Genomic DNA, 26,261 nt, shown 5'->3' on the forward strand with positions numbered 1-26,261 from the left:
TGATGATGATGGTGGTGGTGGTGGTGGTGGTGATGACGATGATGGTGATGATGATGATGATGATGATGATGATGATGATGATGATGATGATGATATTTATCATGAGTTAACCCGAGAGCAATGTGAAACGTGTATTCACTCACTGACTCAGTGGGGCGGTGTCTCCTCTCTCCGAATACCCGGGCTCGACCCCAACATGGGAACATTATGGTCAGGCACTTGTTGCCCTTCGCCGTTACTTTTGTTGATTAAAGAGGCATTAAACCATACTCATTCGCAAATATATTTACACGTGATTACCAGACTGAGACAAAAGCTTGAAAGTTTTAAATTTTCTATTGCGGAAATATGTATTACACGGACAACATAATATAAGCGTGCTTATAGTCATAAATGAAAGGGTTATTAAACCCATGGAGTGGTTTTACATACAGAGTAACGGTTAAATCATCACTCATCTTCGAGTGAGATCGGGGCCAGTCACTCTTCACGCCAAAGGACCGGGTTCGATTCCCCAAATGGATACAATGTGTAAATCCAATTTCTGGTATCCGCCGTCGTATTGTTGCTGGACTATTTCTAAAAGCGGCGTAAATCCCAATTCCCTCACTCACAAAAGTGGCATCTGTATCAAGGGGTGCGTGGTATGGATTTCTTCATCTTCGGTGATCCAGGGGATTATATCTCCTTTCCAATAGGATAAATACCCCTGGCCCATCTACAATCCATGATGCAGCAGGATAAAACTAAAATATAAACTTAAAACAAATTTATACTTCCAAATCCAGATCTTGATGGTCTATCAATTTTAATGCAACAACAAAATATTAGATTATTTAAATATCTTTGGAGAAAAAAACAACATTGTTTTATTTTTTTGTAAAGATTATATGTGTAATAAAACCACCACCCAAAAATTAATTCTGCTATAGAAAAGTAGCGGTTAGTCCGACGCAAAGCAATAAATGTGTTGTGCCTTATAAACAGCAGGACAAAAGGAAGTATACAGCCACTTTTGCTGGTGGCTAACAATAAAATAAACAAGCGATGGTTATTCGATGGTGATGTACAGTAAAGTACGGTTATAACGAACTCAAAGGGACCACTAATTTTAGTTCGTTATAACCGTAGTTCGTTATAAGCATATATACAGCATAACTACAGCAAATAGTCGGGACCAAAAAGTAAGTTCGTTATATCCGTCAGTTCGTTATAAGCGTGTTCGTTATAACCGTAGTTTACTGTATTTGATACGGGTATCACAGTGTTTTGGACCTTAACTTTTAAGTGTTTCGTCGACTGTTTTCAGTGTTGTAACGTTTTGATAACGTTTGTAAATTTGGTAAAATCCACTTTGCATTCTTTTTCCCGGCAGTTAATTATACAATTAATATGTTGTCTCTTATGATAAACATAACATAAGATTCTGTGAAGGTTCCGTGTCTTGTTTCACTTCTACTCCTAAGCAGAGACCATATACCGATGGTATTTGGTATATGGTCTCTGTCCTTACTTATACACGGATCTGTTTCGGAAGTAACCTTGCTGCTTTGTAGAGATGTCGGGTCAGAAAAGATCCCCCGTTTCTCACGCTTTCATGAAACACACTAAAGAGGATTGGGTGGTTACAATCTACGACGTAACAAAAGGCGGGTGCCGTTGCTCATGCTATCAACCACATGTTTGCTCGGTCAGGTCTCGATTGTTTACAGACCGATGTCAAAGCTGGAAATGGTACTAGGGCGTAAAACAACACTCACTCACTCACTCATTCGCCCACACACCTCCTCCCTCCCTTCCTCACACACCTCCTCCATCCCTCACTCACACACACACACACACACACACACACAAACACACACACACACACAAACAAACACACACACAAACAAACACACACACACTCACACACAGACAGACACACACACACAAACACACACAAACAAACACACACACACACACACACAAACAAACACACACACTCACACACATACACACACACAAACAAACAAACACACTCACACACACACACACACACACACACACACACACACACACACACACACACACACACACGAAGTGTTCCAATTGTCTTTCTCACGTTCGTTATATATTATAAGAACCACGACTTTGAAGTAGAACGTTATGTTCTCTTAACAAAGTGAGCAAGGAACAAATATTTCATAATCCTATTTCATTAAATGTTTATGTCATCGACCTGACTGTCATGACCCACTGACATGAAACATATTCCACATGGCTTCGGGCAGCTGACAGACCACCTGTCGTTAGCATTCCTGTGAGACATATTGTCAAATACGTTGTCAGAGTTCGAGAGTAGAACCCACAACATTATGTCAAATTAACTAACTGTAAACACAGTCGCCTTCCTGGGCCAGGAAACGAGTGGTTGATAACATAAGCAACGACCATGCCATTTGGACAAGATGACACACGAGCCACCGTGGGAGGCCAACAGTTCCTCTTTAATCGGTTCTTACGACAAGCACAGGGTTCTGGGACACAGAGTTGTTCCCGAAATCCACTGTGAACATCTGTAATACCCTTTCAAGTCCATGATGTATGTTGATATATCATATCAGTTCATGACAAAAGCTTAAAATAAAGCACAGCATAAAGCACATCACGACACAACCTGACACACCTGGGCATAGGTCATCACGACACAACCTGACTCACCTGATCATATCACGACACAACTCGAACTCAGCACAGCATTACACAGCATAGTATATCATGCAACAGCAAAGAACAACAATGCACCACAACCGAATACCACGTAGCACCACAGCGCAACACAACCTAACATTGGCACAGAACAACACAGCACAGCAGGACGCAACACAAGCCAAGATAGGCGAACTGCGCAGCGCGATGCAACATACCAAAGCACAACGAACACGTATAGCACAGCATAAAACAACACAACACAGCGACAAGCTCATATAGGTACACCACAGAGCAGAGCACAACGCACACTAACATACGCATAGTACGTCATTACAGCACAACAGAACTCGAGACAGTTGAACACAAAACAGCACTTCGACACAGTTGAACACAGCGAAGCACAACACACACTAACATACGCATAATACATCATTACAGCACAGCAGAACTCGAGACAGTTGACCACAACACAGCACTTCGACACAGTTGAACACAGCGAAGCGCAACTCACACTAACATACGCATAGTACATCATTACAGCACAGCAGAACTCGAGACAGTTGAACACAACACAGCACTTCGACACAGTTAAACACAGTGAAGCACAACCCACACTAACATGAGACCAGCAGCACACCACACCACAGCATTACCACATAGCAAAACTCGACACAGTTCAACACAACACGGCAAAATTGGTTGATAAGTTGTCCTTAATAGAAGAGCGCGTTCAGCAATCAGGATCACACAATTATTGCCCAAAGTTGAACATTAAAACACTTAACATTATGATAAAATCAGAACTTTACCCACAAAAAACATACAAAAAACACAATATATTCTCTACATTGTAGTGCAATTCGCAGCGATTTATTTTTCCTCACTGTCCCGGCGCTTTAACAAAGGGCGGTTGGAAGTCACGCGTTGCTATTGGCTCTGTGCAACACCCGTGCTGATTGTTAACTTAATTTGTGTGCTCCCTTCTCTTAACCACAGTCGACAAATAGCCGATGTCCATGCGGATAGAAAGATGGACTGGTGAATGGCTGAGTGAGAGAGAGAGGGTTGACACCATCCCTAATCCAGGCCACGCCACGGCACGGCTCACTGCAGTCGCTGCTTACCTGGCTTCTCATTATAGACAAGCCTTCAGTTCAGCTAAGACTTGCCCGTGTACAGGACCTACATCGTTTTGGAGGACTTCTTGTAAACATTAAGTATCGGACCGGTGATATGTCGTTGTTCGTGGGACATTAATTGTGCATTATGGAACAATACTGGATTTTAGTTATTCCACTTTTGGGTTGCCTTTTGTCGAGCCAGACAGCAACAGGTAGGTGTACACAATATATGCTTGTTTTTTTCCTATTGATGTCTCTCACCCGACTAAAGCATTGGACACATTGGCAGCCTTCGGGGTTGTCGCTACTACGCAAGATCAACAATTGAATCTAAACATAAGCTAAAATGTGTACCTTTTGATTTACATTTAAGTAACTGTACCATTGTTGATAGAGAATGTTTTTTAGTATGCATTGCCCTTTCACACACCATCTTGAAAATATGTCATGATCTTTTGTCGAAAGCGTACCAATTGGATCGCCGTTTATGACGGTAATTACATAATCTGGCTTGTTGGCGTGTACCCCAATGCGCATGATTTTGTGTCGGTTAATAAAGTGGAATCTGCAAGTGGTATATTTTGCACGAACTTCAACAGTAATACCGTGCAGGTTGACTGAAAGGTAACAACCTCGTGACAAATATCATTTCAGTGAAGAAAAGGTCAACCATCCATGACAATTAACCACCACAATTGCATTGTTTAAATTCTCAGCAAAGCACGCACACGCGTTCTTGCAGTGAGATAATCTTACATTACATAATTCAGCATTTTAAGACCCGATAATGGTCTTTTATCGCGTACGTATTTTCCACAGGACCGGTTGCTTATTGTCCCCTGCGTACAGTTTAACTAATGTGACGTAATTTTGAGTAAATATCTCACAAAGTCAATATACTGATACCGACACAACTTTATGTCGAAAAAACTTATCTTTCAGCACGAAATGCTGTTGTGCGGGGTTATAATCTTGATAAACGTGAAAATATGCGTCTGAAATTAAAGTGTCATTTTTTAACGCCTCGTGTCAGACTTGAACGGTCATTCTGCATGTCTTATGTCACTGGGTTTGTGCACTCGAAAGCAGATTTGTTCATTGTTGAAGTTCTGAGGGATGAGCTGCCTTTAACGGTGGCGATCCATCGTGCCGACTCATTTCGTATAATCCACAGCGCGCAAGTAATTCAACTGACATGTATTTTATGACGCATGTTAATTGTCGCACTATTACACCAAGACTGTTACATACACTGTCGTGTCTCTTTTTATGACAGAGGTACTTTGCGGTTTTATAAACATTTTATCACATTCGTGTTAGATTTTATTAACCTTTGTCCTTGTACATGACTCTCATAACTATCATCGTCATTAAAATATTTGTGTTTATTCCAAGCGACACTGTTTGCACGATGGACGATATGGTTGTACATGGCGGTCGAAATTAACAAGAGGTCATGAACTTCCCATATGTGTTGGAGTTATGGGGTCTATTATTTGTTTATGTAGACCTGTTACGTCAGGAAGAAAAGACCCCATAAGTATTCAGAGCAAACAATTTATGACAAGCCAATATGACGAGATCAATATGTCAAGAATGGACAATCAGGTGTGTGTGTATGATCCAAACTGAATATAGGATTGTTTGTTTGGGTTCAGTGAACCGAGCGAACTATGTCATGTGTAAGGTGACTTTGTTTCGGGTCAGTGCGCCCGCAGAGCGCCTGAGTCACACCCGTTTAATCGACCCCGAAACAGCCACCACTACCTTCAAACCGTACCAACTGTAAAGACCCACCCACAAACCACGAAAAGTAAAATAAGTTCCCGTGTAAACCCCCCCCCCCCCCCCCCCCCCCCCACACACACACACACACACCTTTCTGAGAACAACTGTCCTCCCTATGTACATTAACACTGATTAATCACAGAACATTCACAGCCTTTTCCCTTCCCATGAACTCACCGCAACCCCCCCCCCCCCCTTGCCTGTCTTTCTCCGGTTATCCCCAACCCGAGGGCTTGTCATGGTCACAGGTCTCATTACATGACGGTGTTGGCTATGATATCGAGTGTCCACTGTCTATAGACGGATCAATCACGGCGCAGTGTCTTGACCAGGTTGTGGTTTCGCAGCGTCTGTGTTTGACCTCCGGACACACCTGGGCAAGACTGGACAGGACCCTACAGATTCCAGTTGAATGGACCGATATATAACTGCTATGTTATAGTGTTACCTCACAGTCCTAAACCAAATAGAAACAACACCACGCTTGTCATTTCTCGTTAGTGTGTTGTTAGGCCTTTCTCTTACATTAGTTTGCTTTGCGGATCCTTCTTTTTGGGTCTGTGGTCGAAATAAAATCAAATCATATTAACCAATTATTTTTTGTTCGGGTGTAAAGGAATTTTCGTTTTGGGTGTGTGGTCGAAATAATATAAAATTATTCTAACCAATTATTTTGTTTGTCGGGTGAATGAGAAAAAATAAAAAATGTTTTCCCTTTTTTTACGCGGATTTTTGTTATGAATTGTTAGAGGGATGTTGACTTGTGATCAGCGGTTTGGGGGAAAAGCTACACGCTGTTTTTGTTGTTGTTGATTGTTGTTTAACGCTGCACACAGCATCATTCCAGCTCTATGACGGCGCTCTGTAAATCGAGTCTGGAGCAGACAAGCCAGTGATTGATATTATGAGCATCGACCCATGCAAATGGGACACGATGACATGCATCAACGAAGTCAGCAGGCCTGACCACCCGATCCCGTTAGTCGCCTCTTACGACAAGCATAGTTTACAGCAAGCATGGGTTGCTGAAGACCCATTCTATCCAGGATCTTCTCGTCACACTGTTTTGAGCATTAGTGAAGCAATGAGTAGTACTCGTCGTGGCTAAAGAGGTTTAAGAGAACTCATACCGATGATTGATCATGTATCACTTGTCTTGGTCAGGTTAGGTAAAACATTTTGCGATGTTACTTCCGTAAGTGCGATTAACCTGTTATAAACCCCAAACCGGATTTGTTTCACGTTTTTGTCGAAGGATACGTATACAAAGTACAGTAAACTACGGTTATAACGAACACGCTTATAACGAACTGACGGATATAACGAACTAACTTTTTAGTCCCGACTATTTGCTGTAGTTATGCAACGCCTTAGGTTATTCTCGAAAGACGTTGTAATCTGTGTGGGATCAGAAATTAATTACACTTATAGGATTTCGACAAATTTAGATAATACATCCTTACGCCATCCGCCTCATCACATAGTCAAATCTGAGACAAAGCGCTGTGAAGTTGTTTTGTTTCAAAACGTAGTCGCTCAGCCTGTTTATAAAGTACACATCCTAAGGCTGGGGGCAGCTATAATCCATCAGAGCCGGTCGCCCGTGGCTAGTGTGTCCTCTTCCTCATTACCCCTTCAACTTTGCCGATAAATCACCCGATAATGAAAGCGGTAGTTTCACCAAGACGGTTGCATAACTGATCTCATTTGGGTGGGTGAGTGAGTGAGTTGGGTTTAACGCCGCTTTTAACATTATTCCAGTTATATCGCGGCGTGTCAGCTTAATGTGGGAGGAAAGCCCGAAGTGATGCAGGTCTCAGACGTTTACCACTTCGGTGAAAGCCACGAGCATGGGTATGGTGCTGACAAACCTAGAAACATAATCGGGGCGAACCGGGACTCGAACCCACAATCATAGTTTTATGGCGTGCCCAAGGGACGCAACTCTGCACAGAGAATCGCGGCGCCTTTGACGACTGGGACACCCGTACCCCCGATCTCATTTGGTGTGACTATATGTGCAAATTGACATGTGTCTGCAAAATGCGTCAGTGTGTGTATATAGTTCGTGTGCAGGTGTTTGGCCATCGAGGTATATCTGTGTTAGGAGGCATGCGACATCTAGTCGGTAGTGTCAATGTCAGAGGTACTCGGAGACTGCACATGGCGTCACAGACGATATGAAAACTACTAGCAACCATATAAGGCCGTTATGGCGACATGCATTATAAATAACATGATTGTAAATAATTGCTATATTAAACCAGAACATTTTAGAAACGACAGTGTGTTTGTACAAGATGGATATTTTCGAAAGCTGGCTTATTTGTAGTGTTAAAGAACGTGTTGACGTTTAGTTGGCAACTGTCGTTGTTAATGTTATATGCGGAGAAATGGTAGTTATGGTTATAGTGGTAGTAGTACTAGAGTCGTGGTGGTAGTAGTGCTTGTGGTTGCAGCAGCAGTAGTGATAGGTGAAGTTGGGTGAAATGGGGTTTAACGCCGCGTTCAAGATTATTGCACATCTAGCGACCTGCATTCACGTGTGCGTGCGTGCGTGCTAGTCCAGACTTATGCCGATTTTATAGTATTAGCCCACTGAGATACCATGTCGCATTTCAGACACAGTATACTGACTCCGAGATGACCAGTCATTGTTTAACCCCCTTAATACCGAGCGTCAGGCTGGGTAACAACAAGTATGATCTTTTAACGTCTTTTGGTATGACGCGACCGAGGATCGAACCCCGGCCTTCCGCTATACGCTCTATCAACTAGATCACGGAGGCGGTCAGCAGCAGCAGCAGCAGCAGCCACAACAGTAGTAGTAGTAGTAGTAGTAGTAGTAGTAGTAGTAGTAGTAGTAGTTTGTTGGTTAACGCCGCATTCAGCAATATCCCAGCTATATGACATCATGATCATCTATCCATGAAATTGAGATACGATGACATGCATGAACAAAGTCAGCGAGCCTGACCACCTGAACCCATTTGTCGCCTCTTACAACAAGCATAGTCGCCTTTTACGGCAAACATGAATGGTGAAGGTCTCTTCTTACCCGGATCTTCACGGGTAGTTGAAGGAGGAGTTCTAGAAGTAGTTCTAGTAGTAGTAGTTCTAGCAACAATAGTAGTAGTAGTAATAGTTCTAGCAACAGTAGTAGTAGTAGTAGTAGTTCTAGCAACAGTAGTAGTAGTAGTAGTTCTAGCAACAGTAGTAGTAGTAGTAGTTCTAGTAGTAGTTCTAGCAACAGTAGTAGTAGTAGTAGTAGTAGTAGTAGTAGTTCTAGCAACAGTAGAAGTAGTAGTAGGAGTGATAGTAGCAGTAGCAGAAACAGTTGTAGTTGTAGTGATTGTGGTATCAACGTCTTCAGCAGCAGCAACAGCAGCAGCAGTAGTAGTAGTAGTAGTAGTAGTAGTAGTAGTAGTAGAAGTTCTAGCAACAGTAGTAGTAGAAGTTCTAGTAACAGTAGTAGTAGTAGTAGTTGTAGTTCTAGCAACAGTAGTAGTAGTAGTAGTAGTAGTTCTAGCAACAATAGTAGTAGTAGTAGTAGTTCTAGCAACAGTAGTAGTAGTAGTAGTTCTAGCAACAGTAGAAGTAGTAGTAGGAGTGATAGTAGCAGTAGCAGAAACAGTTGTAGTTGTAGTGATTGTGGTATCAACGTCTTCAGCAGCAGCAACAGCAGCAGTAGTAGTAGTAGTAGTAGTAGTAGAAGTTCTAGCAACAGTAGTAGTAGAAGTTCTAGTAACAGTAGTAGTAGTAGTTGTAGTTCTAGCAACAGTAGTAGTAGTAGTAGTAGTAGTTCTAGCAACAGTAGTAGTAGTAGTAGTAGTAGTTCTAGCAACAGTAGTAGTAGTAGTAGTAGTAGTTCTAGCAACAGTAGAAGTAGTAGTGGGAGTGATAGTAGCAGTAGCAGAAACAGTTGTAGTTGTAGTGATTGTGGTATCAACGTCTTCAGCAGCAGCAACAGCAGCAGTAGCAGTAGTAGTAGTAGTAGTAGAAGTTCTAGCAACAGTAGTAGTAGAAGTTCTAGTAACAGTAGTAGTAGTAGTAGTAGTAATAGTTCTAGCAACAGTAGTAGTAGTAGTAGTAGTTCTAGCAACAGTAGTAGTAGAAGTTCTAGCAACAGTAGTAGTAGAAGTTCTAGTAACAGTAGTAGTAGTAGTAGTAGTAGTAGTTCTAGCAACAGTAGTAGTAGTAGTAGTTCTAGCAACAGTAGTAGTAGTAGTAGTTCTAGTAGTAGTTCTAGCAACAGTAGTAGTAGTAGTAGTAGTAGTAGTAGTAGTAGTAGTTCTAGCAACAGTAGAAGTAGTAGTAGGAGTGATAGTAGCAGTAGCAGAAACAGTTGTAGTTGTAGTGATTGTGGTATCAACGGCTTAAGCAGCAGCAACAGCAGCAGCAACAAAAGCAAAAGCAGCAGCAGCAGCAGTAGCAGTAGCAGTAGCAGTAGTAGTAGTAGTAGTAGTGATAGTAGCAGTAGCAGAAACAATTGTAGTTGTAGTGATTGTGGTATCAACAGCTTCAGCAGCAGTAGCAGTAGCAGTGAGGTAGTAGTAGTAGTAGTAGTAGTAGTAGTAGTAGTAGTAGTAGTAGTATAGTGCAGTGAAGCCCATTTCTCGTGTCCCCGTAGAAACACAACTTGGATTGCTAAGAGGATCCAACTACAGCACCCACTTCCAGTATTGTTGGAGCTGTGTTGGAACTGTAGGATGAGAAGTGTTATCCTGAAATAAGTGAAAGGCTTACAGAAACAGAAGTGTATGAAGTTATGGCTTTGGTACCGAGTTGGATGACGACCATTGTGTATTTGTAGTTGGACTTCGAAACCGGTTTTTTTCTGACATCATGACAGCATTCTATACGCTGGCGTCACCGGTGACATCCTGACAGCATTCTATACGCTGGCGTCACCGGTGACATCATGACCGCATACGAATGCCCGACTGGACCCGTGCACTGGTGGCGTGATGGATAACGCAGTTTGTTGAGTCGGCGGGGTGAATTGAAAACGTCTCTCACAACACGCTGCCGTGTCAAAATAATTCTGCATATTTCTGACAAGCTAAATATTGTCAACATGACTAAGCACATAATATACTAAAACCCACGTAACAATTACAATTAAATGCCACCATTTGAGTATCAACCACGGCCTGCAGGTTTACAACAATGTCAGCCGCCATGTTTTTGTCCCGAATGCATGCCAGTTTAGCTTGCAGTTAACCAATATTGGCCGTGTAATACTACAGTGTCGTCTGCTTCTCTCGTCTGCTCGTGTGATAAAAAGGTCACGGCATCTTCCCTCCCTTTTTCTCCAACTGTCGTCTGCTGGTCGAACCCCCGACCCCGTCACCTACATCCCCTAGTGGTTCTACCCAAGAATAGAACGACGGCATCGGTATTTGAATGCATATTGACACAGCATTTGTGAAGGGGTCTAAATCGGTCGTTGTCACGGGAAGAATGAGACAGTGTTGTCTCAGACAACATATGAAATAACCCGAAGACAGTGCCACTACCACTGGTAGCGGGCCGCGAGATGGACACTGACTTTCACCTTCAAGGTCAAAGGTCACATGTTTCTTTACACCGCCTTTCAAATGTCGGTCATATCAATGTCTGTAGGACATCTTTTGAAATTCAGAGGATATCGTATTTGAAAGATAAAGGGAATGTTTCGAGGCTGATATTGTTTGCCGAAACGGTGTATTAGTGTAGATGCATTGCAGTCGAGTGACGGTTGACGGTGGCCTGTTATCTTAAAATTATAACATTGGTCGAAAGCAGCGTTATCATAACAATTTTAACGAATATAACTTGGTTATATTCAAATACTCTTTCATGTCAGTATTTGGTGTCATTTTGAATCTCATTCCATCATAGGAACGGAATAACTAGATTTACATACACACAGGTAAAGGTGTCGAAATGATCTGGTTGATATTGATGGCAAGGAAGGAAATATGAGTAAAACTGAGTATACTTTTACGCCGCCTTTAACAATATTCCAGCAAGATGACGGCCAGAAATTGCATCCCAAATTGTATCCATGATGATGTTGGAATAGAACTCGGACCTTCTTCATGACAAGCGAACGCACGAACCACGTGGCTACTGCGCCTCCACATGAGTGTAGAACCCATTTTGTCTTTCCCCTTAGTAGTAGAAGAACGCGCATGGATAGAAGTTGGTCTGTTGTTGAACTTGTCTCTTGGAGCGAACCTATTGCTCTATTGGCGGTTACCTTGACATGACCTTTCTGCCTGCTTGTCAAGACATGACGCTGCATTTTACCGTTCTAATTTACACCTGACTTCTAATGTATGCTTGTTGCTGAATCAACCGGGATGCGTGGAAAACACGAGTAAGGTAAACAAGCTCCCCCGTCTTACTTACTCCCACTAAATGACAACATGATCAAATGAACGAACCAGTTGGAAACTTGTTTGGGTTGTTGAGTGCAACCAACGCACGTCTCAAGTCACCTTGAAGTTACTCTGAGCGAAATAGTCAGAATAAACATGTTCATAATATGATGTAACTCCAGTCTTTTTTGGAAATTAGTGGAAGGGATTCCGAGGAAGTATATAGGTCCACATGCCATAGAGGAAGTATAGTTCCCCAGAACGGCCGAGGACGTATAGGTCCCCAGAACGGCCGAGGACGTATAGGTCTCCAGAACGGCCGAGGACGTATAGGTCCCCAGAACGGCCGAGGACGTATAGGTTCAAATTCAGTGTGTGAAGCCCATTTCTAGTGTCCCACGCCTGTTCACGAAGCTGTCTAAGCGCCATGATTGACCTAGAGAAGACATAGCGATAAACATCTAAGTCATTCTCGAAGCTGCCTTAGCGATAAAGTTACTTTAAGTAAGCTAAGTCTACGACAGAAATTAAGACAGCGTCAGACCTGTCTTACGACAGGTACAATGGCGTCCAAAAGACGGCATGTTGAAGATGGGTCTACCCTATCGTTTCTGATTACAAAAGTGTTTTCACTTGCACTTTAAAATCACGCATAGCCCAACTGATTTGGCCAAGAGCAAACGCCGCTGAAACATCGTATTTACCGTTTATGACATATGACCAACATATGATGACCTTCTCACATCCAGCAAAACAAAGGGGGAGGGGCAGTCGGGAGGCCTAGTGGTTAGGCGTTCGCTCGTCACGCCGAAGACCCGGGTTCGATTCCCGACATGGGTACAATGTGTGAAGCCCATTTCTGGTGTCCCCCGCCGTGATATTGCTGGAATATTGCTAAAAGCAGCGTAAAACCATACTCACTCACTCCAGCAAAAGGATGTTTGTTCAATTGTGTTTGATTCAATCTATCTGTTTTAGACATTTGGCCTTTCAAAAATAATGCTCGTATTACTTGTCCTGGCAGATAGTTTCCCACTTGCTAGATGTGAGATCCCATATAGTGACATTTACAGAAGATAGATTAGGCTTCAAAGACATCACAAGGAAATCCTAAACATCCAGCAATGAAACATTCATGCATACAGGATATTCTATGTACAGTAAACTACGGTTATAACGAACACGTTGATAACGAACTAACGGATATAACGAACTAACTTTTTAGTCCCGACTATATGCTGTAAGTATGCTGTATACATGCTTATAACGAATTACGGTTATAACGAACTAAAATTAGTAGTCCCTTTGAGTTCGTTTTAACCTTAGTTTACTGTATATTTTTTAAGTGAGTTTCAAGGGTGAAATAGATGTCAGTCATTTTCAGCTGGCAAACGTTCTTGAAGATTTGATTAAGTTAAGATGCTCAGAAGACATGCAAAAATAAACCTAATCTATGTTAAATAAACTCAGTATCCATACGAATATTTAATCAACTGGTATAGTGTCCAAAGGCTTTTACTTGACCTTGTGATTGTCAGTTAGTCCTGGGATAGCATAGTTATCTCACGCTGCAGTCGGACAGAATATCGTAAAAAATATCAGTCGAATCCTTTCACTGTGCAGAATTAAGTTGGAGTTGAATAAAGGTTTGTTTGTTGAAAAGCACAGGAAAACGTACAAGTCAAAATTGGGAATTTCATTATTGTCACTGATGCGTCAAATTTTGGAAATGTCCTCCACATGTGTTCCATAAAACTTTTAGACAGCAGTTCTGAGGTCTTTAATGTTGTTACCCTGTTCAAACAACTTTTAGGGGGGCACGGGTGGCCCAGTCGTCTAAGGCGCCGCAATTCGCTGTGCAGAGTTGCGTCCCTTGGGTGCGCCAGAAACCTATGATTGTGGGTTCGAATCCCGGTTCGCCCCGATTATGTTTCTAGGTTTGTCAGCACCATACCCGTGCTCGTGGGTTTCATCGAAGTTGTAAACGTCTGAGGCCTGTATCTCTTAGGGCTTTCCCCCCACATTAAGCTGACACGCTGTGATATAACTGGAACACTGCTCAAAGCGACGTTAAACCCAACTTACTCACTCGTTTAAGATGATTATGTCACTTTATATACAAAAAGACACGTGTTTTGTCATAAAGTAAATAACGGTTATGATTTCGTATGGAAATATATAACAAGCAATACTTAACCTTTGTCCATGTGTACATATGTATGGACTCAAGTACACATGACTGAGAACAACAACTTAGAGACTGCATGCACGATGTATGGGTAGTAATATCAATAGCCCTTTTTGGAACAATAGCGCTACAATGCTTAGCTGTGTATTGTTTCCGTGACTGTGGTTTCCGTGACTGTTGTTTCCGTGACTGCTGTTTCTGTGACTGCTGTTTCTGTGACTGTTGTTTCCGTGACTGTAGTTTCTGTGACTGTGTTGTTTCCGTGACTGTAGCTTCTGTGACTGTGTTGTTTCCGTGACTGTAGTTTCTATGACTGTGTTGTTTGGGTGACTGTTGTTTTCTTGACTGTTGTTTCCGTGACTGCTGTTTCTGTGACTGCTGTTTCTGTGACTGTTGTTTCCGTGACTGCAGTTTCTGTGACTGTGTTGTTTCCGTGACTGTAGCTTCTGTGACTGTGTTGTTTCCGTGACTGTAGCTTCTGTGACTGTGTTGTTTCCGTGACTGTAGTTTCTATGACTGTGTTGTTTGGGTGACTGTGGTTTCCGTGACTGTTGTTTCCGTGACTGCTGTTTCTGTGACTGCTGTTTCTATGACTGTTGTTTCCGTGACTGTAGTTTCTGTGACTGTGTTGTTTCCGTGACTGTAGCTTCTGTGACTGTGTTGTTTCCGTGACTGTAGTTTCTATGACTGTGTTGTTTGGGTGACTGTTGTTTTCTTGACTGTGTTGTTTCCGTGACTGTTGTTTGGGGGGACTGGTTTCCGTGAGTAGTCTTCTTGACTGTAGTTTTCTTGACTGTCTTGTTTCTGTGACTGTTGTTTCCGTGACTGTAGTTTCTTTGTTGTTTCCGTGACTGTGTTGTTTCTGTGTTGTTTCCGTGGCTGAGCTGTTTCTGTGTTGTTTCCGTGGCTGCGCTGTTTCTGTGTTGTTTCCGTGACTCTGTTGTTTCCGTGACTCTGTTGTTTCCGTGGCTGTGGTGTTTCTGTATTGTTTCTGCGACAGCGTTGCTGCTGTGACTCTGTTGTTTCGGTGACCGTTTCTACACATCATGGAGATGACATTCAGACAGCCGTTGCAGAACATGATTGATAAGACAATGAATAACGGACATAACAGACAGTCAGCCTTTGGCAATAGATAGCGGACTGGCCTCCACACTTGTTTTCAAAACACGGTCAAACTGGCATGCCTGTCATTACATAACATGGACAACAACGGTATGTGAAGGTATGTTGACAATGTGTGAAGTAAATACCTTTCCCTTTCTGATGAGAGAGGTTGTCGCAGACGTTGTCATATATGACACACCATTGTCATGTGTGGTACTAGCGAGCACTCAACCCTGACGGAAGGCTTGTTGACTGGAAATATATGGATGGACAAGGAGATTTAGGCTTGATTGAATTGGATGTCACACTAAAGCTACATGCCATGGAAGAAGGCACTCACTTATAATGATGTCGACAATCTTGACAAGCGGATTGGTATGGTTCGTTATCCACAATGACCGATTACTGTTGAATCGTGACAAAACAAACGCTGATATTGTGCTGATTCAAAAGGCAGAGAGATTTATTCAGTATCGGCATACTAGCTCGAATGCTATTGTTATGCGCTCGTACAAATCTGTTGGTTTGCGTTATTTGGTATTGGCCTTGGGTCTGGTTCCACAAAGCGATCTTAACACTAAGACTGTCTGACGTTATTGCCTTATTTGTTGGTTAACGTCGTACCGTACTCTCAGCAATATTCCAGCTATTTGTCAGCGATATGTAAATAATGAAGTATGGAAGAGACAAACCATAGATCGATATCATGAACACTGACCTAGCCGTCGGGGTACGATGACCACCCGGACTACATCGTCCATATACGATGAGAAAAGGTTGGTCGGGACCTATTCCAACACATTCCTAGTCCTTGACAGGTATAAGAGTTACGCTAAGATCACTCTGTTGGACTGGCCTCAGACGTAAAGGCTGACGTACTTACGTACCGTGTATGTTGCAAAAGAAATAAAGGTTTTGATTTTAGCTTCTTCAGCGAACTAAGAATGTGACGCATGATAATATACTGCACCCTGTGTTTTCCCTGGATCACGCCGCCTCGCCCTGGGGATCGAACATTTGATATTCGCCGGGGGTGGGGAGGGATTTCTAAAAACACCTTACAATGTAATTTTTGTGGCAGGCAATTTTGAAGAGGTTCGGATGGCCTGTGACCTGGCTGACTCGGGTCGCCGCACCCGGGTGGCGTTCCGCATCCGCATCAATGTTCATGCTTCACTTTTACCTTCCTGCGGTCACCCCATCCCCTCATCGTTTAATATCAGGGTTTTTTACGTCACTTCTACGGCTTCTACAAGATCCGGGTTAGAATAGAACTGTGCTTGTCGTAAGCGCCGACTAGTTTTAACGGGATTGGGTGGTCAGGCTCTCTGACTTGGTTGATGCATGTCATCGTATCCCAATTGCGTAGATTGAGGCTCATGATATCAATCACTGGATTATCTGATCCAGACTCGATTATTTACACACCGCCGTCATAGAGCTGGAATATTGCTGTGTGCGGCGTTAAACAACAAACAAACAAATGTACGTCACTACTTTGGGCTACCGAAAAGTCTGGCAATGTGCACTGTAGAATGTTAACCGCATTTCTACATCTCCGATTGTCTGCAAATCATAATTTTGTTGTTATCAATCTACATGCCAATCTCTTCCTCAATCACCACCGTATCCCTCACTTTCATCGAAAGTGAAGAAGGATTCAAGATCGAAAACAAAAATCGGCGCTGTCTTCGATGGTGCCGCTATCTTGTTTTCCAAAATCCGCGTATACCGATGAAATAATGTATTATAGTATTGTGTATTCAGTTAGAGAAGAAGATATTGGTGTATAAATTTCAAAATAAATTTATTCTATGTAGCTAACTGGAGATAAGTGAGTGAGTGAGTATGGTTTTACGCTGCTTTTAGCAATATTACAGCAATATCACGGCGGGGGACACCAGAAATGGGCTTCACACATTGTACCCATGTCGGGAATCGAACCCGGGTCTTCGGCGTGACGAGCGAACGCTTTTAACCACTAGGCTACCCGACCGCCCCAACTGGAGATATAGGGTAAATCCTACAGCGCACGTTGGCAGACATTTCTTACCGGACGATCGGTAGCCATAGTTGAGACTCTTAAAACAAAACTGAATTCAACATGAAATGGGTGAGGGGTCGCGATAACCTCGGATAATCTGTCTCCCAGACGTTCTGTCATTCACTTTCGCACACTGAAATTGGTAATTAGCCACACAGTTCAGAAACGTCAAAGTCAAAAGAAAACCTTGTAGCCTTTCTTATACAATGCTTTGGAAACGCTGTGGCGTTAATGACCCCAGTGTGTTAAAGTTTCACGTTGATAGGTATTGACCCGAACACACGCTATGTATTCAAGTAGGACACGTTCAAAGCAACTTCACAGTCGCACCCTTGCTTTAAAAAAACCGACCCAAACGTAGAGATTGTACACGATGTAGGTATATGATATCAATCAAGAGACGAGTTTCAATGCCCTATAGTTTAACAGTCAGACACAACAAATACTCCAGTTGTGTCAGCACATAATGTCCAGGTATTTGGTCACAACATAATTTTTAATGTAAACTTCCGCATCTTTCACCGTTATATTATACTTTTCATAAGCAATGGCAGTCAACAAACACGGATGAGTTTAAGAACGCGAGCTGTACAAGTGAGTGAGTGAGTTGGGTTTACGCAGCTTTTAACAGTATTCCAGTTATGTCACGGCGTGTCAGCTTCATGTGGGGGGAAAGCCCGAAGTGATGCAGGTCTCAGACGTTTACCACTTCGGTGAAACCCACGAGCATGGGTTTGGTGCTGACAAACCTAGAAACAATCGGGGCGAACCGGGATTCGAACCCACAGTCATAGGTTTCTGGCGTGTCCAAGGGACGCAACTCTGCACAGCGGCGCCTTAGACGAATGGGCCACCCGTGCCCCGTGAGCTGTATAAGGCCGTCAAAGCGTTCAATTCACACATTCAGCCTTCAAGTCCATTTCAGTCAAATTTCTCATAAAGGCGTGCGTGATACAAAGTATTCATGTACCAAAACATCAAGTACAAATAGTTTAAAGCGAGTTTAGATTCACGCAGGCAGCCCCTTAATAGAAAGGCTCTTTGAATGAATACAAGTTTGACGAAACATGCGCGAGAGGTCAAGGTCCTTGCGTGTTCTTGCCAATTACTAGACCTGTTCTACGAGTTTGCGTAATGACATATGTTTTTTAAGTATTCAAATGTGTTGGGCGAATGTACTGTAATGGCGTGTCAACTCTATCTCCATATTATATTTGCTGGACGATTGGATATTAAAACAAATGTGGGTTACCCAGTCAAGATCTCCCCTGTTCCACAAACCAATCGATTGCTGTAGAACTGTTGTTTGTTTGTTGTTTAACGCCGCACTCAGCAATGTTCCAGCTGTATGACGGCGGTCTGTAATAAGTCGAGTCTGGACCAGACAATCCAGTGATTGATGCTTTGAACATCGATCGTAGAACTGAGATTGTGGACCCTGGACCTTGATATGTCCTGGTCAGAAGTTGGACCTTTTGTTTGTTTGTTTCTTTGTTGTTTAACTCCGCACTCAGCAATATTCGAACTATATGGCGGCGGTTTGTAAATAATCAAGCCTGGACCAGACAATCCAGTGATTGACATCATGAGCATGGATCTACGCAATTGGGATACGATGATATGCATCAACCAAGTCAGCGAGGCTGACAACCAGATCCCGCTGGTCGCCTCTTACGACAAGCATAGTCGCCTTTTACGGCTAGCATGGGTTGCTGAAGACCTGTTCTCCAGGGGTCTTCACGAGTAAGAAGTTGGACGTAGATATGAGGATGGTCAACTCTGATTCATGTCTGTCAGAATGAGTGAGTGAATGTTGTTTAACACCGCAGTCGGATATATTCCACCTGTGTCACGACGGTCTGTAAGTACATCCAGCAATGGCTACCTGGGACTCCTCACAGGGAAGATGTACCGGAGTATTTGAGTGACGTTATGTTTAAACGTGCTCTAAACATATCATCTATAGCAGTGGATCAAGAGAACAGCGTCATTAACAGTAGATGAGTAACCAAGTGTTAAAATGCAGTTTTCCCCACTCGAGCTACATGTGTGAATATGGTTCCTCTACTTTAGGGGTAAGGAGTAAGTCGTCTTCACCGATCTACAGGATTAAGGGTATCTCGACCTCATCGATCTGCAGGGCGAGGGGTACCTCTACCTCATCGATCTGCAGGGTGAGGGGTACCTCTACCTCATCGATCTGCAGGGTGAGAGGTATTTCGACCTTATCGATCTACATCGTGAGGGGTAACTCGACCTCATCGATCTGCAGGGTGAGGGGTACCTCGACCTCATCGATCTGCAGGGTGAGGGGTACCTCGGCCTCATCGATCTGCAGGGTGAGGGGTACCTCGACATCATCGATCTGTAGAGTGAGGGGTACCTCGACCTCATCGAACTTCAGGGTGAGAGGTACCTCGCCCTCATCGATCTTCAGGGTGAGGGGTACCTCGACCTCATCGATCTGCAGGGTGAGGGGTACCTCTACCTCATCGATCTTCAGGATGAGGGGTACCTCGACCTCATCGATCTTCAGGGTGAGAGATACCTCGCCCTCATCGATCTTCAGGGTGAGGGGTACCTCTACCTCATCGATCTTCAGGATGAGGGGTACCTCGACCTCATCGATCTACATGGTGAGGGGTACCTCTACCTCATCGATCTGCAGGATGAGGGGATCCTCGACCTCAGCGACATTATTTCAACCTCGGCATGATCCTAAAGCTTATTAAAAAGTAGAAAATTTCTTTCGAAACGGATTTCGACAACAATATGGTACATTGTTCAAAAGGGATATGGGAAGTTTGACATTATGCAAAGAAAGGTAATTAATCTATTTGATTTTGCACAAAGTCTCATTCGTATTGCATCGAGTTTTAGACAAAGGCGTCCCTAGCTTTGATCTGCGTAAAGGAATCTTGATGTTGAATTGTAATTACATAGTCATGATGAATCACCACGTATAGACGTTAAATTCGTAGTCAGGTTTGACAGGGAGAAACACGGGATAAGATATATAAATTATGATGACAAATTATTTTTATGTGGTTTATTATCGGTAAGGTAGGCTCCCTGGCTGTGGCATCAACAATGCAATGTCTATGACAGATGATCAACAGATGTGACGACGAGGCCAACTACCCATCAACGTGACCTTGAGACGTCGTGGTCGGAAGTCGAGCAATGCAGATTGACGTGTGTTTCTACGACGTGTAGTGTCGACGGATTGTGTGTGCGATCAATCAGATAATGGGCTGTAAATGTAAATCATATTCCATCACATGTGTGATTCTGTGTCGACAAGACGAGGTGGAGCTTCTGCCCCGGGGTGAAAGCTCCAGTTGTGGAAACTCATGTCTCATAAATCTGTATGACTCGTTATGTCATTATCATCGGTCTATGGCCTACTCGCCATGTTGATATCTTCTATCCGGGACATGTTACTCGCCATGGTAATATTTTCTATCCGGTACATTATACCCGTCATGTTGATATTGTCCATCTGGGACACCTTACTCGTCATGTTGACAGATTCTACCCAGGACATGTAACTCATTATGTTAATATCTTCTATCCGGGACATGTAACTCATTACGTTAACATCTTCTATCCGGGACATGTAACTCATTATGTTAATATCTTCTATCCGGGACATGTAACTCATTACGTTAACATCTTCTATCCGGGACATGTAACTCATTATGTTAATATCTTCTATCCGGGACATGTAACTCATTATGTTAATATCTTCTATCCGGGACATGATCTCATTATGTTAATATCTTCTATCCGGGACATGTAACTCATTACGTTAACATCTTCTATCCGGGACATGTAACTCATTATGTTAATATCTTCTATCCGGGACATGTAACTCATTACGTTAACATCTTCTATCCGGGACATGTAACTCATTATGTTAACATCTTCTATCCGGGACATGTAACTCATTATGTTAATATCTTCTATCCGGGACATGTAACTCATTATGTTAATATCTTCTATCCGGGACATGTAACTCATTACGTTAACATCTTCCATCCTGGACATGTAACTCATTATGTTAATATCTTCTATCCGGGACATGTTACTCGCCATGGTAATATTTTCTATCCGGTACATTATACCCGTCATGTTGATATTGTCCATCTGGGACACCTTACTCGTCATGTTGACAGATTCTACCCAGGACATGTAACTCATAATGTTAATATCTTCTATCCGGGACATGTTACTCATTATGTTAATATCTTCTATCCAGGACATGTAACTCATTATGTTAACATCTTCTACCCAGGACATGTAACTCAGCTTCTTAATATCTCTTCTATCTGGTACATGTTATTCGTTATGCCAATATACTCTATCTGAGACATATATTAGCTATTATCATCTGTCTCAGTCGTACTGGTTGCACGGATGACTTGGTGACTTAAGGTCCACTTCGTTCCTCCTTCCACAAGCTAACAAGCTAACAAGCCTTGCAAAAATGACATACTGTTCAAAGCGGCATTTAACCCATCTCACTCACTCTTTATAATGTAGTAGTTTTATAGCCTAGTCGCCTGAGTTGCCACATATTGTTGTGCAGAGTTGCATCCCTTATGCCTACCAGAATCCTAACCCTGCGCGTAGATTTAACAAAAGTGGAAAACGTGTTGTAAAATATCCTCAGGGCTTTCCTCCTATCTATAGTTGACACGCCTTGACTTAACTGAAATATAACGTAAAGCGGCGTTAAACCCCACACTCACTTATTAGCATAACCTTCATTCCGCCTCCGCTAACATCTTTAAGTGTCGTTGTCTCGTATCTTCCCATACAGTAAATAGGATCTCCATAGTCACTGGTGTCATATACTGACACTGTAATAGTGACTGCAGAGGACATTATCATTCTTAAATCCGGTATTGTTGATTTCGCTCGTGTTGTAACGTAGTGTCATTAGGGCAAGTGCACTTAAAATGTCAGGAGTGACAACTTAACGTTCATGACGCCGGCCTCCAAGATCGTGATGTGCGCGTGGTGTCAACCATCCCCTGATGGTAAGAAGCTCGCGTCGCCACGCCGTTCAAGGCCAACATCACCAGTATGGTGTGGGTTCTGTGCCAATCAAGGGGCCGTTATAAGGGTCTGTGTAGTTTCAATTATTCGCTGTATTTTTTAGCCGGCTAAAAAAATTCAGCTGACATTCACGACAAATTTAACTGTTGAAATAAATGTCAAGAAACCTACCAGACCATGTTTCAATATCTATGAATTCGAAACGTCGAGAATCTGGTTTGGTGAGTGTATGTCTGTGGGTGGGTAGAGTTATTGTTCGTCGTTTTCTTTCTCAAAATGTCAGTCAGTAATTAATATCATAACTGAAACTCGGAATTGCGAGTCGCTTGTCCTTCGTGAATGAATATTATATAACATTATATATAATGTATTAAATATTATATGTTATATATCAGTATCTTTCATTCTCAGCTTGTGAAGTATACCACCCAAACAGAGCGCTTGAAGGTTTTCAGTCATATTACCATCTCATCAACTCGTGAAGATCCGGGTTAGAATTGGTTTCAGCAACTCATGCTTGTCGTAAGACGAGACTGAGCTTGTCGTATACAGCTATACGCGGCATGTAAATAGCCGAGACTCGACCAGACAAACCAATGACTGAAAGCATGAGCATATGTCACATAATCAGTCACGCCACCTGGTCATCTGATCCCCTTGGTGCAAGCATGGCCTATTGCGATTTATGGTTTTTCCTGAACCCTCACGGGCGTTATTAATATAGCACGTCTTAAATGTATAGTTAACTCGAAGTCTTGACAGTCGAGATATCAGTAGTTCGAGAAAAGCGAAGTGCCAATATAAGACCTCAGTGCCAATCCGGAATATACTGGCTTCATCAGATTACATGGTATAGGACGAACTAGATTGAATGAGATTCGACTACGGAGGGGACGTCATTCAGCAATGATGTACGATGTTCCCTCAACAAAGGATCACCCTGGAAACATGGACGCGTACCTGTCACCAGTCTGTCAAACGTACATAGCTACACAGTCAGCATGTATCTACGTGGCACGTATGACTAAACATGGATGAGTGTATCCTCTGCTCAAGATAGATCTATTTGAATGAATCACACACGTGCTCATAAAGTAACTCTCTGCAGTCAAGTGAAAATCCGGGGTAAAATAGGTCTTCAGCAACCCATGCTTGCCGTAAGAGGCGACATTTCTTGTCGTAAGAGTCGACTAACGGGATCGGGTGGTCAGGCTCGCTGACTTGGTTGATGCATGTCATCGTATCCCAATTGCGTAGATAGATACTCTTGATGTCAATCACTGGATTGTCTGGTCCAGACTCGATAATTTACAGACCGCCGTCGTCTAGCTGAAATATTGCTGAGTGCGGCGTTAAACAACGCATCCAACCTCAAGACAAATGAACAAGCAGTTTGACATCAGTTGTGTGACAATATTGCAGGTCTCACTGATAACACTGCTGGCGGCATATAACAACATTCACCGACTCGCACTCTTTGTGGGAAATGGGATAAATAAAATGCAAAAACAATACATTGCCTTCTATGTTGCATGACCTAATATTCAAATATATACTCTTCAAAAAAAGAAACACACGGATATTTTTGGTCATAAAAGCAAAATAAGAGGTGCAAAAAGAAGAGGTTTAACGTGAAATGGTGTCAGTGACAAATGTCCCGGATGAGATCACAACAAGGACATGCAAATCATCTGTCGGGAAACACGTGCGATTCGGAAAAAAGCAACAAGTGCATTAACAAAAGGGCCATGGAGCTGCACGTACTGCACGTGCAGCAGCACTATGAACGATATTAAAATGCAAGGTTTTTGATTGCCTGGCATTTGCGTCAATCGAACAGTGACAGTTCAACAGGATGCCAAGATTAACAGAAGTGCAAAGAAGCAACGTCACGTCATAGGCAGGCAGGCAAGGGAATCCCGATCAGCTCTAGCCAGGGTTCTCAATCAAGCGCCCAGCACCATCACAAGGCTATGGGATCGGTTTCAACAGCATGGTCGAGACGATCAAGAGTAACCGACCCCGCCCAATGAGTATGATTTTACGCCGCTTTTAGCAATATTCCAGCAATATCACGGCGGGGGACACCAGGAATGGGTTTCACACATTGTACCCATGTCGGGAATGGAACCCGGGTCTTCGGCGTGACGAGCGAACGCTTTAACCACTAGGCTACCCGACCGCCCCTGACCCCGCCCAAGATCGCTACATCCGACTGCGCATGAAAGGACGACCACAGTCACCTCAACCGCATCCCAAATACCCGGACTGTGCAGAATCTCCGACCAGACCGTACGAAACCGTTTAAGAGCAGCAAGACGTCCTGTCCAACGCGTCATATTGAGTGGACAACATCGTCAACAACGACAGCATTGGTGTCGTCAACACAGGGTATGGTCTCAACTGCGATGGAGAGATGTCTGGCTCAGCGACGAATCAAGATTTATCCTCCGTCGAGGGGATGGAAGAGCATGGGTCTACAGACGTCGGGGAGAACGTTACGCCGCAAACTGCGTACAGGAAGGGGACAGGTTTGGTTGGGGTAGCGTTATAATGTGGGCGGCTATCTATCATCATAGTAGGACAGGTTTAGTCCATATCCAGGGCAATCTTACGGCTCAACGATACATCAACGAAAGTTTCCTACCGCACGTCCACCCAATTGCAGCCAACGGCAACGGTGTATTCCGGTGTACAACCCTCGACCGCATACAGCACGGATCACAAGAGCCTGTCTACACAACAACAACAACGTTGATGTTCTCCCCTGGCCCTCCAGATTCCCAGATTTGAACCCAATAGAGCACCTGTGCGATGAATTGGATATACGGCTACGCCGACGTCAACCACAACCCAAGACGTTGCAGCAGTTGGCTTTTGCATTGCACGCCGAGTGGGCTACTATTCCCCAGGATGTGGTTCGCATACTCGTCTCTTCTATGGCCAGGAGATGTCAGGCCGCTATCGATTCTAACGGGGGACATACGCGTTATTGATTGTAGCTGACCTTCACCTTGGACTTTTCCTATCTACCGATAACTGAGATGACTTCAATCACCAAGTGTTCTCTCCACTACATTTTGGCTCAATACTTTGTACGGTTCCTCGTATAAATGAATTTTCCAACCTCACACAAATCTGGCTTTGCGTTTCTTTTTTCTTTTTTTTGAAGAGAAAATACAAGACCGGAAAACGGGTTCGAGACATCGGTACATTCGAGATAAGTGTTCGAGATAACGAGGTTCGACTATCGGGAAAAAAACATCCTAAGCCTGATCTTACGCAGGACCGGAAAACATGTTTTTTATTAAAAACAATTGTGCCCTTTGTAAAAAAAATGTCAGTGTTTTCAGGAAACTCACTTGTGATCACGATTCGGGACAGACGTGATCCACGTCTAGAAATAGGCAAGAGAGGCAAAGGTCGGTTAGCCCAGCTCCGAATTACCAACCCTTCCTCATGTTCTTAAACATTGTGGAGGTATATTTAGCAGAGCAGCGACAAAGGTTTGGCACACGCCTGGACATGGCTCACATTCCGCATTCGTTAAAGTAATGGGATTCCACAGAGTGCCTATTTTCAACCTACCAGTGCGAAGATGCGGCTGACGCAAGGGGACTGAATGCACTGTAGGTGTGTTGGCACATTTTGTCAAAGCAACATTGGGGTATAAATGTCCCATAAGACTGACATCGTATAATGTGTGCTATGTGACGGTTGTTTGTGTTCCAGAGTGTTATATGCGGACAGTAACTGGGAACTCCGCGGGAACTCGGTCTCTGAATACCAATCATGATCAATGAATGATTCATGAAGCTACTTTGAATATTTGAAATAACATCTGCATGTTATTCATATACACCACTGCTTCGCCCATGCATGTCGTAAGGGGC

At 43.2% G+C, this 26,261-nt stretch overlaps 1 protein-coding gene across 2 annotated transcripts in view; it reads left to right on the plus strand.

The window, feature by feature from the left end:
• The first annotated feature begins 3,647 nt into the window (after positions 1-3,647).
• The window catches only part of LOC124131528 (deleted in malignant brain tumors 1 protein-like), a 104,600-nt gene continuing 81,986 nt past the window's right edge, over positions 3,648-26,261 (plus strand). Inside the window, exon 1 of one of the 2 annotated variants that reach the window (XM_046494827.2) lies at positions 3,648-4,024. In XM_046494827.2, the coding sequence (XP_046350783.2) occupies positions 3,958-4,024 (67 nt within the window). In that variant the 5' untranslated portion in view covers positions 3,648-3,957. The remainder of the gene's footprint in view (positions 4,025-26,261) is intronic. The other variant, XM_046494828.2, reaches the window with a different exon arrangement.

The sequence above is a fragment of the Haliotis rufescens genome, unplaced genomic scaffold (genome assembly GCF_023055435.1).
Source record: "Haliotis rufescens isolate VD_foot unplaced genomic scaffold, xgHalRufe1.0.p SCAF_1, whole genome shotgun sequence".
NCBI classification, from domain to species: Eukaryota; Metazoa; Mollusca; class Gastropoda; order Lepetellida; family Haliotidae; genus Haliotis; species Haliotis rufescens.